Here is a 13361-nt window from a genome sequence, read left to right on the forward strand (position 1 = left end):
GGGTGAATTATACTGCCTGGGCTTTCACATTGAAAAAGTGTATTCCAAGGCAAGGCAAGGCAAGGCAAGGCAACTTTATTTGGATAGCGCATTTCATACACGAGGGCAACTCAATGAGCTTTACATTAAAAGCATTGGAAACACTCAGACTAGTATAAAAGAGCACAACTAAAATGACAAATATAATAAAATAGAAAAGAAACGTTAGAAATATGTTAAAAAATAAAATTATAATTAGCATTTAAAGTTAGTTAAAATGAGCTAAGATAGGAAGGATGTGGCAATTAAAAAAAGTCTTAATCTTTGATTTAAAAGAGGTAAGAGTTGGAGTGGACCTACAGCTTTCAGGGAGTGTGTTCAAGATATGTGGTGCATAATGACTAAACGCTGCTTCACCATGTTTCACCATGTTGTGTATTGGTTTAGGATTAATCACAGCAGGTAAGCCAGGCATCTGCACACTCTAAGTGTGTAGAAATGCAAAAATGTCAGAAAATAATGATTGTGTCTCAAGTTCATTGTGTTTCAATTGTCAAATTTAGTGCTATTGCTATTCATCTGCTACTTTTTACTTCACCCCCTCTGTTTTTTTCATTTATTCAACAGCTTTAAAACATGTGAACAGTCATTTTATCCCTTCACCTTATTTTTGTGTGAAATAAATCCTTTCCTCTGTTAGAGCAGGGGTTCCCAAAGTGTGTCTCGCGACCCCCAGATGAGATGTGTGAGATGTCTTCCAGAATGTTTTTTATTTTGTAAGTTATCTAAATACAGTACATTTTACCCATTATTGTAAAAAAAATATATTTAGACAAAAATAGTAGCAAACTTAAAATAAAACCTTGAAAATAGAAAATGTAATGAGTTTTCTACCTTTTCTTTTTGCCAGATGACTCCTAAGTTTAGGGTTAGTGAACAGTTAATCATCAAAAGCATCAGTAGCAGTAAGCTAATTCATGAGGGCACATGAAACACAGCCACATGCTCATATACTGTAGGTAGGCTACTTTTCTGCAGACCAGCTAAATAAAGCCACATTAAATCACTTTGAGGGACAGTGGGGGTCACAAGTCTTTGGCACCTATATTTTGGGGGTCCCGGGCTGAAAAGTTTTGGAACCCCTGCTTTAGAGGATAACGTGTTTTCACAAGGAGATTCTGTCTCTCATGTTTGGCCTGACTTTTACTTATCTTGGTTGACAAACCGGATGACCAGAGGTATGTTGAAGAGCCTGTCTGCATGTCTTAGTCACGGCTTCCTTAATCTCTTATCATTTCACAGCTCACACATTCAGATTGAGCAGAATGAGGCACAAAGTCAATTTTATTATTTTGCTCTACTGTTAGAGGCAGTTCTGCAGATGCTCATCAGGAGCAACAGTTTAACAGAGCGCGACCACAAGAGAGTTGACATTTTAATAGATTTCTGTTCATTTTTGGCCCTGTTTGCAGTTCATCCTGTTTAAGGTTGTATTACAGGAATTTCATGTCTGTTGCGGTGGGTGGAGCAGAGACCATGTTGTTTTGTTCCTTAGTATGCAGGTAAAGGAAACAGAAGGGCGGACAGGACAACAGGAGAAGGAAACAAAAGGACGCCTCTGCCCTGCAGGCTATACTGGCTCTTTCACATTTTTCTGCAATGCACTTCCTCACACACACTACGGAGAGTGCTGCACTGATGACATGACCCTGAGTCATGTGAGAATAATCCAATGTACAGCTGCATAGATCTGTTAAAGATAACCGAAAGGCAAAGTTGCTTTTGTGTTAGTCTGTACCTGTACCTGTATTTTTCTTTTTACTTTTTTTTAATACTCTGAAAAGCAAAATAATCTCTCTTTTTATTTGGTTTCATTTTTTTCTTTCAGCCTACCTTCAGCTGCACCTATAAGCTTTTAGTAACAAGATATAACCCTATGACATGTTTTAACACTTGACTTTAACCTGTTTTCTTGTTAATTGTTGCACCTCTACACTCCTTGTATGGTCACTTTAGAGGAGTGATCCCCGACGCAGGAAAAAACGTGATACATTTTAAGCTGTTATTTTCAGGAGTTCTCCACTAGGGAGCTCTAGAGTTTCACCAACTGTCACTGTGAGCTCTCTCGCAAACCATTTACGTATATTGAAGACTCTGGTCAGAAATTACAGATGAATCAGGTACAGCACCATTTTCAAAAACTAGTCTCCAAATAAGATGAGGGATTTTAATCTAATTTTAGCATGTTGCAAAAAGGGTCCATGGAAAAATATCAACACGATGGCTTTAGTTGCAAAGATGACTAATGTGCTTTTTTAAATTTTTTTTTATTTACAAAAATCTGTGAAAAACAAGATCCCTGGAGCAAAAGGAGGGAAAAAATGTTATTTACACAAAATCTACTGTAATAATAAACACACTTTCATTAAGAGTTACCCTCATACTGACTAAAGAGCCATGGTTGCCAGAGGTTTTAAGCTGCTTAGCCCCTCCCTCTAGACCAGGGGTTCCCAAACTTTTCAAACCGGGACCCCCAAAATATAGGTGCCAAAGACTCGCGACCCCCACTGTCCCTCAAAGAGATTTAATGTGGCTTCATTTAGCTGGTCTGCAGAAAATGACCCTACCTGTATGAGCATGTGGCTGTGTTTCCTGCTCCTTTATGAATTAACCTACTGCTACTGATGCTTCTGATGATTAACTGTTCACTAACCCTAAACTTAGGAGACATCTGGCAACAAAGAAAGGCAGAAAACTCATTACATTTTCTATTTTCAGGGTTTTATTTTGGGTTGAGCTACTATTTTTTACTGTAATGGGTAAAATGTACTATTTTTAGTAACTTTAAAAAAAAAACCATTCTTGAAGACATCTCACGACCCCCTATTTGTGTCTCGCGACCCCCCAGGGGGTCCCCACCAAAACTTTGGAAACCCCTGCTCTAGACCAACCAACTGTTGAGATCATTTAACTTTACTTTATCAAAATATTTAAAAACAACAGTTCTTCTTACCTTATACAAATATATTGCATTACATGAGTGATAATTTCACCCAAAAATATCATCCATAAACCCACCAGTTTATGCATAAAGGAGCATAACCACCGACCAGATTCAACATGGTACCTTCCAGCATCAACACACCTGTGCCTTCTCTCCCCTCCCCTCAGCTCTGGTTCAAACCCTGAGGCTGTGGAGGAGCGGAGCAGCATGGTTAGTATAATGAAATGAATAAACAAGTTGATTTATCAAGCAATGGAGTAATTGGTCACTTTTTTTTAAACCAAAAGTTGTATATTGAGATTGCTTATTGCAGCGTGTGCATTCACCACAGTAATGAGGGGAGAGAAACAGGTCTGTGTGTGTGTGTGTGTGTGTGTGTGTGTGTGTGTGTGTGTGTGTGTGTGTGTGTGTGTTTGTGTGTGAGTGTGTGTGTGAAATGTGTGAAAAGTAACACTCAACTGCACAGATCTTCATCTACGAAAGGTTCTTAGTGACAAAAGTAAGTCGTGCATCACAAAACATTTGCCACTTCTGTTTCCTTAACCATAATTTCTAAGTTTGTTTAGTGTGTTTTACACTGCATGAAAATGCTTTTCACAAATTGAACAGCCTCTGAACTCATCAGCTATCTTTTTGTGATGATAAAGCCACTTTGACCAACAGTTAGCCTCTGGTGTAACCAGCAGTTACTTCTTTTTCTGTGTGTTGTGTTTACAGCTCGACTGCAACTTAACTGAAGTTAAGAGGCGACATCTGAGAGGGGTCTGTTAGCTGCCCTTTCATGCAGATATCTGATTATAGAGATGAATTAAAGCTAAGTCATTCTCAGATGACCCTGATGGGTTCCTATGTTGCATTACAGCTACTGTGGTCGGCCTCTTTTGCTCCCCAATCAGACTTTTTTCTGGCATTAAAGCTTGACCCTCTGAAACTCCAGTGGACGATACTACCCGGACTACACACATTTATTGGAATACTTCCTACACCAGTGTTCTACAAGGGTGGTTGTTTGTGGTTTTCACAGCTACAACTTTTTAATGTGCTGTGGGGAAAAGAGAAGCAAAGACAACACGTTTCTCAGCAGAGCTAATACTGATCTTAAGCTTAACAAGAAGTTCACTGTGTTAAAGAAGCATTAATAGGGAAGTTAGTTCTGCAAAGCCACCCCTTTCTTTCTTAAACCAAGAACACTGTCTTTCGGCAAAAAGTTGTAAATGCTCCTGGGTAAGAGTCTCACTTTTACACATCTTGTTCCATCTGATTGTTTTTATTTAACTGAAAATTGTAAATATGAACTGGTGGTGTCCATTTCCTGTAAGCAGCCTTGTTGTAGATACCAACACCTTTGTAAATTGACAGAGTTAGCACATATACATAAAAATGCAGAACCGGAAAAAAATACCAAAACCACAAACCATTTTTCTTTGATCAGTTTCCTTTGAAATGTTTCACAGCCCTCAAGGCACTCATTTCTTAATCTGCTGCCTGTGAGACAACATCGGCGACAAAATGCTATGCAACTTCAACGGGACTCTGCTGATCAGTGTGCTACCTCCACTGCTGGTGTCAGAGTTTGTTTCGGGAGTTTTAGGAAATGGTCTGGCTCTGTGGATCTTCTGCTTCCACCTGAAGCCCTGGAAAAGCAGCACAGTGCTACTCTTCAACCTGGCTGTGGCTGATTTTTTGCTCTGCATGGCTCTGCCGTTCAGGGCCAGCTACTACAGCTCTGGGATCAAATGGAAGTTTGGTGGTGCTATGTGCAACATCTGCCTCTTCTTGCTGGCAACGAACCGCAGCGGGAGCACTGTCTTCTTGATGGCCATCGCTGTGGACAGATACATGCGTGTGTTGCATCCTCATCATGCCATCAACTCTCTGAGTGTCTCCAAAGCCATGTGTGGAGCTCTGGCACTGTGGCTGCTCACTTTCTCCATGACAGCTCATGTCTTCTCTTTGCAGCACATTAACACAACATACTGTGAGAGCTTCATGGTGTCCACTGAACCCATCCGCAATCTGAGCTGGCATAAGTTTGAGTTCATCTTTTCCTTCTACATGCCTCTGCTTGTGATTCTTTACTGCACAGTCCACATCATCGTCCACCTGAGAGGGAGGCAGATAGCTCAGCATGCAAAGATTAGGAAGGCTCTGTGTTTCATCACAGTGGTGGCGGTCCTTTTCATCGTCTGCTTCCTGCCGAGCAACATCATGCAGCTGCTGATTTGGATCAAAACCCACCAAGTAGCCACCACCCTGCAGGAATCCGAGGCCTGTCCGGCCCTGGAAGACCTGACCACAGCTTTTTACATCAGTATCAGCCTGACATATCTCAACAGTGCACTGGATCCTGTGGTCTATTACTTCTCCAGCCCTACCTTTAAGAACATCTGCAGGAAAGCTCTCCATCTGCCCCAAGCAGGCACCACTGAGAGTACAGAGAGGAAAACCAGAGAGACGGGCTCCCAGTCTCTCAGCAAGCTGTGATCACAGAGACAATATCAGGAACTGACAGAGATGGAGGACGCTATTTTGCTAAAACATAAACTCCTGAACTTTTGCATGTGAGCTCTGCAATCAGAAATAGTTAAGTTACTTTTCTGCTTCTTTTTTACATCAGCTATCAAGTGAATATTGACTACGCTTAAAATAATTTAACGTCCTTTGCAAAGCAAATGCTGCTTTTCTTTTGAATTCTCTATACAGTCACTTCCCCTTTTGACTTTCATATTTATTGTGAAAAACAGGGTTGTACTTTGTAAAGTTCTTCACTTTGATGTTTAAAACTTTCTTGTGGCATCTCAAGATGTTTATTTTGTGATAGCACATTTTTAGATGACTTTTTGAAGCACTCTTTGTGAAGAACCTACGCTTTGTAAAGTTGTGAAAAACGTTTCTAATTAAAATCCTTATACAGACACCAAACTACACTTCTAAAATCCTTGTGCTTTGTTTTTAACCTCAATTGAGAAAAAGTATTTCCTATTTATGAGAGAACCATACAATGACTCTAACTTTGTGATATCAGGTGATCATATTCATTTTATCAAAGTCACAATGATGTGATGTGAAGGTTAGTTTGAGATAGAAGTATCATTCCTTGTCTTTGGTTGATGCACTGCCTCTCCTGCTGGAACAAGTCATAAAGATTTGTATTCTCTGCATAGGAGCAGAATGGGCCAACTGTATGACAAATTATTGTGCTGCATTATACACGACAGCTTTCACTGAAGCATATGTCAGTGACACACTTCTCATGAAAATTTTGATGAAAGTATTTGGTCTCACTCGGAAATGTGGTTTGTGAAACTTCAAGCTTGAAACACCTCCACAAGAGTGAGAGCACATGAAAACCACATGTAAAAATAACACCACAGAAGAATTATATTAATCTGTTACTTTCTCTGATGCATTTTGAAGCATGTGGATTTTAAAAGCATAAAAAAATACTGTCAGGCTTTAAACCTGGACTGTAAACACAAAATCTTATATCCATATGTTCACATAAAATTATATTTTTATAAGCTTCTCAGTCTACTTGAGGCATCATAACACAATCAGAATTACATAATTTTCACAAAAAATGTAAATGAAACACAGGCAACATTTTGTTACACTTCCAACACATTTTCACCGACATTTATGAGTCAAATAGTTTCATCTGGAAGCATTTCCATGGTGTCTGACCTGAGAGGGGATTCCTGCCAATTCCCCCTTGCTCATAAGCTCTTCCACCTGCTTGAGGACAGCTACAGGGTTACACACAGACAGAAAGCCCTGGAGACAACAAAAAGACAGACAGTCACAACATTGTCATTGAGGATATGTGATGACAGTCAAAGTTTCATTCTAGGTCCTCACTTTGCTGAACCTTTTTATTGGCACAGGGGATGAGAAGCAGAGTCCCCAGGGCGAAGGCCGTTAAATTGAACTGTGCAAAGCGATTTGCAATTACTGTCAGGTCCAAATTCAACAGGAAAGGGCACCTTTGGAAGAATGATGAATGGCAGTGCAGAGAGAATAAACATAAAGAGTGTAACTCTGGCCTTTAATGCCTCTTTCGTTTAGTGAATGCAAAAAAATCAGGAAATCAAAGCTGGGTGCACAGAACAGATTACAATGACGGAAAGGTTTTCAAAAACTGCAAAAAACACACCTGTGCCTTTTTTATTGAAACTAACCAACCCTTTATATCAGACTGCAGAGGAGACTTCTGAGACAAAGCTTTAGTTTCTGTGAAATATTTTTGTTTGTTATGAACCCTAAAAACCCAGCTTACGAAACAGTTTGTGATCATTTGTTTCAACATGAGTACTGCATACTTGAGAAGGAGAACAAAGGTCTTGTACAGGGTTGCCTGTTGATCGGGACTCAGAGGAACTGAGGCTGTTGACAAGAAAACAGAACTGACAGTCAGGAGCCATCAAGAAGCAAACATGTCACATATCACTATTAAATTTTTTTTCAAAGAAGCCCTAAAACTATGCATGGGTAAAACTTTTTAACCCTGCTCCGGCAAAACATTTTGACTGAATATGATGGCAAGATAACAGTGTTACATTTTGGTCAAATGTCCCTCCCCGGCCTTTATGTATATGAAACTAATTATTTATAGACTGAAGCTGTAAACAGAGGAATTCAAAAATAACCTGCTAGCTAACCAACATTGTTTTTACTCTTATTGTATAGCAAAGATCAGTCAAGACATGTAAGTTATCAAGCCTGAAGTTATTATAAATCCATACCTCCATACTTTACCTGAGACAAAAGGTGTCAGGATTGTGTTCCTCTGCATCCTGGAGAAACTAGAAATATGAGGAGAAAACAAACTAAACATTAGAAAATGGACTTTGCAACTCTATTATTTCAAAATCTATTCAATAGTTGGAAACATTTTTATTTCTGTCTCTTCATTTGCTCTGATTGTATATGTATAAATACCGACTCTAACTTTACCTCCCACAGAGCAGGCACAGCCAAGGCAGCCTCTAGCACCATCTAGAGATGGCAGATCTGAGGAGGGAAAGACATTCAGATAAAATCTTAATTATAATTCACATTTTGTTTTCTTTTATTTGAATGTTACTTCAGGGTGAAATGCATTTGTCCCTTTGGTACATGTCTCCTCACCAAGTTGAAGCCAAGCAGCTTCTGCAGCAGACTTTTTCCATAGCTGAGCGTCATACATCTGATACTCCAAACACAGGTCTGCTACCAACCGAACTGCCTGAAAGGACAAAAAGTACTTCAGTATTTCTGCGTGTTTGTAACATTTCTGGGATAATGAAGCTCAAAGTAAGTAAGGAAGTACCTGTGGCTCATGGCTGTGGATCTTCCACAGCCCTTTAACCAAGCCCTCCTTGGGACTATTGAGGAAAGACTGCACTGTGTAAGGGATGTTTAATGCCTCCAGTTGAGAGACAAAGATGTGGCATTTCAGGTAATATCTGCACGGGTATATCAAATACGGAGGAATTTACATCCCCCCTTAATTTACCTTTTTAGTTAGCTACTCAACTAGAACTTTGAAATTATTATATTTTCTAGAAAACCTTGCTCCATAGAAATCAGTTCAATAATAAAATGTATTTCAGCTGAACTTCAGTTACTCATAGTAACACTTGAGTGTTTTTCCCCTTCTCTATCCTACAGTGGATGGCAAAAGTCTTCACACCCCTGTTAAAATGCCAGGTTTTGTGATGTAAACAAAATGAGACCAAGATAAATCATGTCAGAACTTGTTCCACCTTAAATGTGACCGATAACATGAACAATTTAATTAAAAAAACATTATAAATATTTTAGGGGGAAGAATAAAAAAAATAAATAATAATAATGTGGTTGCATAAGTGTACACAACCTCTTCTAACTGGGGATGTGGCTGTGTTCAAAATAAACCAATCACATTCAAACTCATGACAAATAGTAGTCAGTGTACACCTGTCATAATTTAAAGTGCCTTTGATTAATTTTGATAAAGATCAGCTGTTCTGGGAGGATTTTCCTGACATTTCCTCAGTCACATCTTACAGCAAAAGCCATGGTCCACAGAGAGCTTCCAAAGCATCAGAGGGATCTCATTGTTGAAAGGTATCAGTCAGGAGAAGGGTACAAACATGTTCCAAGGCATTAGATATACCATGGACCACAGTGAAGACCGTCATCATCAAGTGGAGAAAATATGGAACAACAGTGACATTACCAAGAACTGGACATCCCTCCAAAACTGATGAAAAGACGAGAAGAAAACTGGTCAGGGAGGCTTCCAAGAGGCCTACAGCAACATTAAAGGAGCTACAGGAATTTCTGACTAGTACTGACTGTGTACTACATGTGACAACATCTCTCCTATTCTTCATATGTTTCAGCTATGGGTAGGCTGGCAAGACAGAAGCCTTTCCTTATGAAGAAAAACATCCAAGCCCAGCAAAATGTTTCAAAAACATACGTGAAGTCTCCCAAAAGCATCAAATGTTTTATGGTCTGATGAAACCAAGGCTGGACTTTTTGACCATAATTCTAAAAGGTCAGTTTTGGTCCAAAACCTCCAGACCTCTGTTAGAAAGATGAAGATGAAGAGGAATTTCACCTTTCAACATGACAACGAAACCAAAGCATACATCCAAATCAACAAAAGCATGGCTTCACCAGAAGAAGATTAAAGTTTTGCAATGGCCCAGCCAGAACAAAGATATGAATCCAGATGAATATCTGTGGGGTGATCTGAAGAGGGCTGTGCACAGGAGATGCCCTCACTATCTGATGGATTTGGAGCTTTTTTGTAAAGAAGAATGGGCAAATATTGCCACATCAAGATGTGCCATGCTAATAGACTCCTACAAAAAAAATGGAGTGCTGTAATAAAATCAAAAGGTGCTTCAAACAATTATTAGTTAAAGGGTGTGTACACTTATGCAACCACATTATTTTAGATTTTTAGTTTTTATTCTTCCCCCTAAAAGATTTCAATTTTTTTTCAATTGAATTGTTCATGTTATAGGTCACATTAAAGGTGGAAAACGTTCTGACATGATTTATCTTGGTATCATTTTTTTTTACATCATGATACCTTGCATTTCAACAGGGGTTTGTAGACTTTTGCTATCCACTGTATTTTCTTGTTTATTGTAGCACCCCTACACTCCTCGTACAGTCACTTTGAGAGGATTGATCCCTGCACATGGAAAAAAAAGTGCTCCACCTGAAGCAGTCATCTCTAAAGGTGATCCACTAGGCAGCAGTAGAGTTTTACCAGTTGTGAATGTGAGCTCTCGTGTAAACCATTAATGCATATTGAAGTCTCTGGTGAGATGAAACAGGCATAACACCATTTTTAAAATACCGGTGGCCCTGACTAATTAGTCCTTTTTATAACCCATGACTATCATGCTACTTCACAAAATTTGAAAACTCACATTAAACTCAACAGAAAAGAAAACAGCTATTTGTATACATGAAGCTTTCATCCTGATATTTTGAAAAGTCTCCACATGACGTGAGGGATTTTAATCTAATTTGAGCAATTTATTATTTATGATTTCAGTGGATACATTCTTATCATTTAGATGTAGGATCAGGGTAATATGTAGGTAAAACAAATGTTTTGACATGTTTACAAACTGTATGTATTAGACTTATAACAGAAATCAAATCCATCCTATTAACCATCCCCAATTGTCCCGCCTAACCCTGCTTCTACAAACATTCATCCACCATCCCCACCCAAATTGAGAGATTCAATCATTGAGTACATGTATATTAATGTGCATCTTTTCTGACATCCACATGCACACAAACACAATCAAGCACACACCCAGACATCTGTGCAGCAACAAGAATATGCTTACAAACATAAATGATCTCATTTCTAACATAGGAAGTTGATCAATCACATTTTACTTTTTTGCTGAAAGCTGATCTGTGCACAAAAAGTAACACTCAACAGCACAGATAGAGAGGGCCTTAGAGACTAAACTAAGTCACGCATCACAAAACTTTGGCCACTTTCGTTTCCTTGAGCCTCATTTCCTAGTTTGTTTGGAGTGATTTTCTTTGCACGAACATACTTTTAACAAATTGAACAGCTATCTTCTTGTGATGATAAAGCCACTTAGACCAACAGCCAACCTCTGGTGTCACCAACAGTTACTTTCTTTTCTGTGCTTTGTGTTTACACGCGACTGCAACTTAAGTTAAGAGGCGACATCTGAGAGGGGTCTGTTAGCTGCCCTTTCATGAAGAGATCTGATTATAGAGATCAATTAAAGCTACACCTTAAGCTTCAATTTAATGTAGGAATGACTGTTGAAAGATGTTTTGATGATGAGCAATCATCAAAACAGTAAAAAGTGTGACAACCAACCCTGTCCTCCCCTAAACTGTGTTAGTGGGAGGACAACTTATTATGTGCTAGTACTTTTGTTGATGTTTTTTTGTTTGTGTTTTTCTCTCTGATTTTTGTCTGTTTGTTTTGTTGTCTTTGCTAATCTTACTTTTTGACATTTGTCATGTCTTTTTGAGTCAAAGGTCTGTTATTATTATTATTATTTATTCTTTATTTTTTCTTCTGTTCTTTAGAGAAGGGATGACAGTCATATCTTTTTCTGAAAATCTGCCTTGTACTAAAAATGAGCCTTGAATTTTGTTGTTTTGTTCTAAAAATGATAAAATAATAAAAACATATATTGAAAAAAAAAAAGTTGTAAATGCTCCTGGGTAAGAGTCTTACTTTTACACATCTTGTTCCATCTGATTGTTTTTATTAAGCTGAATATATTGAATAAGAACTGGTGGTGTTCATTTCCATTAGTAAATTACCCACCCTTATCTAATTCCAGAGTTAACACGTACGCAAAAATAAAGCAGAACTGGGATTAAAATACCAAAACCACAAACCATTTTTCTTTGATCAGTTTCCTTTGAAATGTTTCACAGCCCTCAAGGCACTCCTTTTTTAATCTGCAGCCTGTGAGACAACATCAACAACAAAATGCTTTGCAACTTCAACGGGACTCTGCTGATCAGTGTGCTACCTCCACTGCTGGTGTCAGAGTTTGTTTCGGGAGTTTTAGGAAATGGTCTGGCTCTGTGGATCTTCTGCTTCCACCTGAAGCCCTGGAAAAGCAGCACAGTGCTACTCTTCAACCTGGCTGTGGCTGATTTTTTGCTCTGCATGGCTCTGCCGTTCAGGGCCAGCTACTACAGCTCTGGGATCAAATGGAAGTTTGGTGGTGCTATGTGCAACATCTGCCTCTTCTTGCTGGCAATGAATCGCAGGGGGAGCACTGTCTTCTTGATGGCCATCGCTGTGGACAGATACATGCGTGTGTTGCATCCTCATCATGCCATCAACTCTCTGAGTGTCTCCAAAGCCATGTGTGGAGCTCTGGCACTGTGGCTGCTCACTTTCTCCATGACAGCTCATGTCTTCTCTTTGCAGCACATTAACACAACATATTGTGAGAGCTTCATGGTGTCCACTGAACCCATCCGCAATCTGAGCTGGCATAAGTTTGAGTTCATCTTTTCCTTCTACATGCCTCTGCTTGTGATTCTTTACTGCACAGTCCACATCATCGTCCACCTGAGAGGGAGGCAGATAGCTCAGCATGCAAAGATTAGGAAGGCTCTGTGTTTCATCACTGTGGTAGCGGTCCTTTTCATCGTCTGCTTCCTGCCGAGCAACATCATGCAGCTGCTGATTTGGATCAAAACCCACCAAGTAGCCACCACCCTGCAGGAATCCGAGGTCTGTCCGGCCCTGGAAGACCTGACCACAGTTTTTTACATCAGTATCAGCCTGACATATCTCAACAGTGCACTGGATCCTGTGGTCTATTACTTCTCCAGCCCTACCTTTAAGAACATCTGCAGGAAAGCTCTCCATCTGCCCCAAGCAGGCACCACTGAGAGAACAGCGAGGAAAACCAGAGAGACGGGCTCCCAGTCTCTCAGCAAGCTGTGATCACAGAGACAATATCAGGAACTGACAGAGATGGAGGACGCTATTTTGCTAAAACATAAACTCCTGAACTTTTGCACGTGAGATCTGCAATCAGAAATAGTTAAGTTACTTTTCTGCTTCTTTTTTACATCAGCTATCAAGTGAATATTGACTACGCTTAAAATAATTTAACGTCCTTTGCAAAGCAAATGCTGCTTTTCTTTTGAATTCTCTATACAGTCACTTCACCTTTTGACTTTCATATTTATTGTGAAAAACAGGGTTGTGCTTTGTAAAGTTCTTCACTTTGATGTTTAAAACTTTCTTGTGGCATCTCAAGATGTTTATTTTGTGATAGCACATTTTTAGATGACTTTTTGAAGCACTCTTTGTGAAGAACCTACGCTTTGTAAAGTTGTTGTTGGAGCTATTTGTTTA

At 39.3% G+C, this 13361-nt stretch overlaps 2 protein-coding genes across 3 annotated transcripts in view; one reads left to right on the plus strand and one right to left on the minus strand.

Annotated features, from left to right (window-relative positions):
• The first annotated feature begins 4134 nt into the window (after positions 1-4134).
• Positions 4135-5893, plus strand: LOC117819177 (hydroxycarboxylic acid receptor 2-like). Its single transcript, XM_034692421.1, has one exon. It carries the CDS (start codon positions 4493-4495, stop codon positions 5465-5467), a length of 975 nt encoding a protein of 324 aa, XP_034548312.1. The 5' UTR covers positions 4135-4492; the 3' UTR covers positions 5468-5893.
• Positions 5894-11902: 6009 nt separating this feature from the next.
• kntc1 (kinetochore associated 1) overlaps positions 11903-13361 on the minus strand; it is a 36157-nt gene continuing 34698 nt past the window's right edge. For both annotated transcript variants that reach the window (XM_034692751.1, XM_034692750.1), the window contains exons 62-63: positions 12836-12938; positions 11903-12749 (exon numbers count right to left, since the gene is read on the minus strand). In XM_034692751.1, coding sequence (XP_034548642.1) covers positions 12688-12749; positions 12836-12938 — 165 coding nt within the window. In that variant the 3' untranslated portion in view covers positions 11903-12687. The remainder of the gene's footprint in view (positions 12750-12835; positions 12939-13361) is intronic.

This window comes from Notolabrus celidotus, chromosome 9 (genome assembly GCF_009762535.1).
Source record: "Notolabrus celidotus isolate fNotCel1 chromosome 9, fNotCel1.pri, whole genome shotgun sequence".
NCBI classification, from domain to species: Eukaryota; Metazoa; Chordata; class Actinopteri; order Labriformes; family Labridae; genus Notolabrus; species Notolabrus celidotus.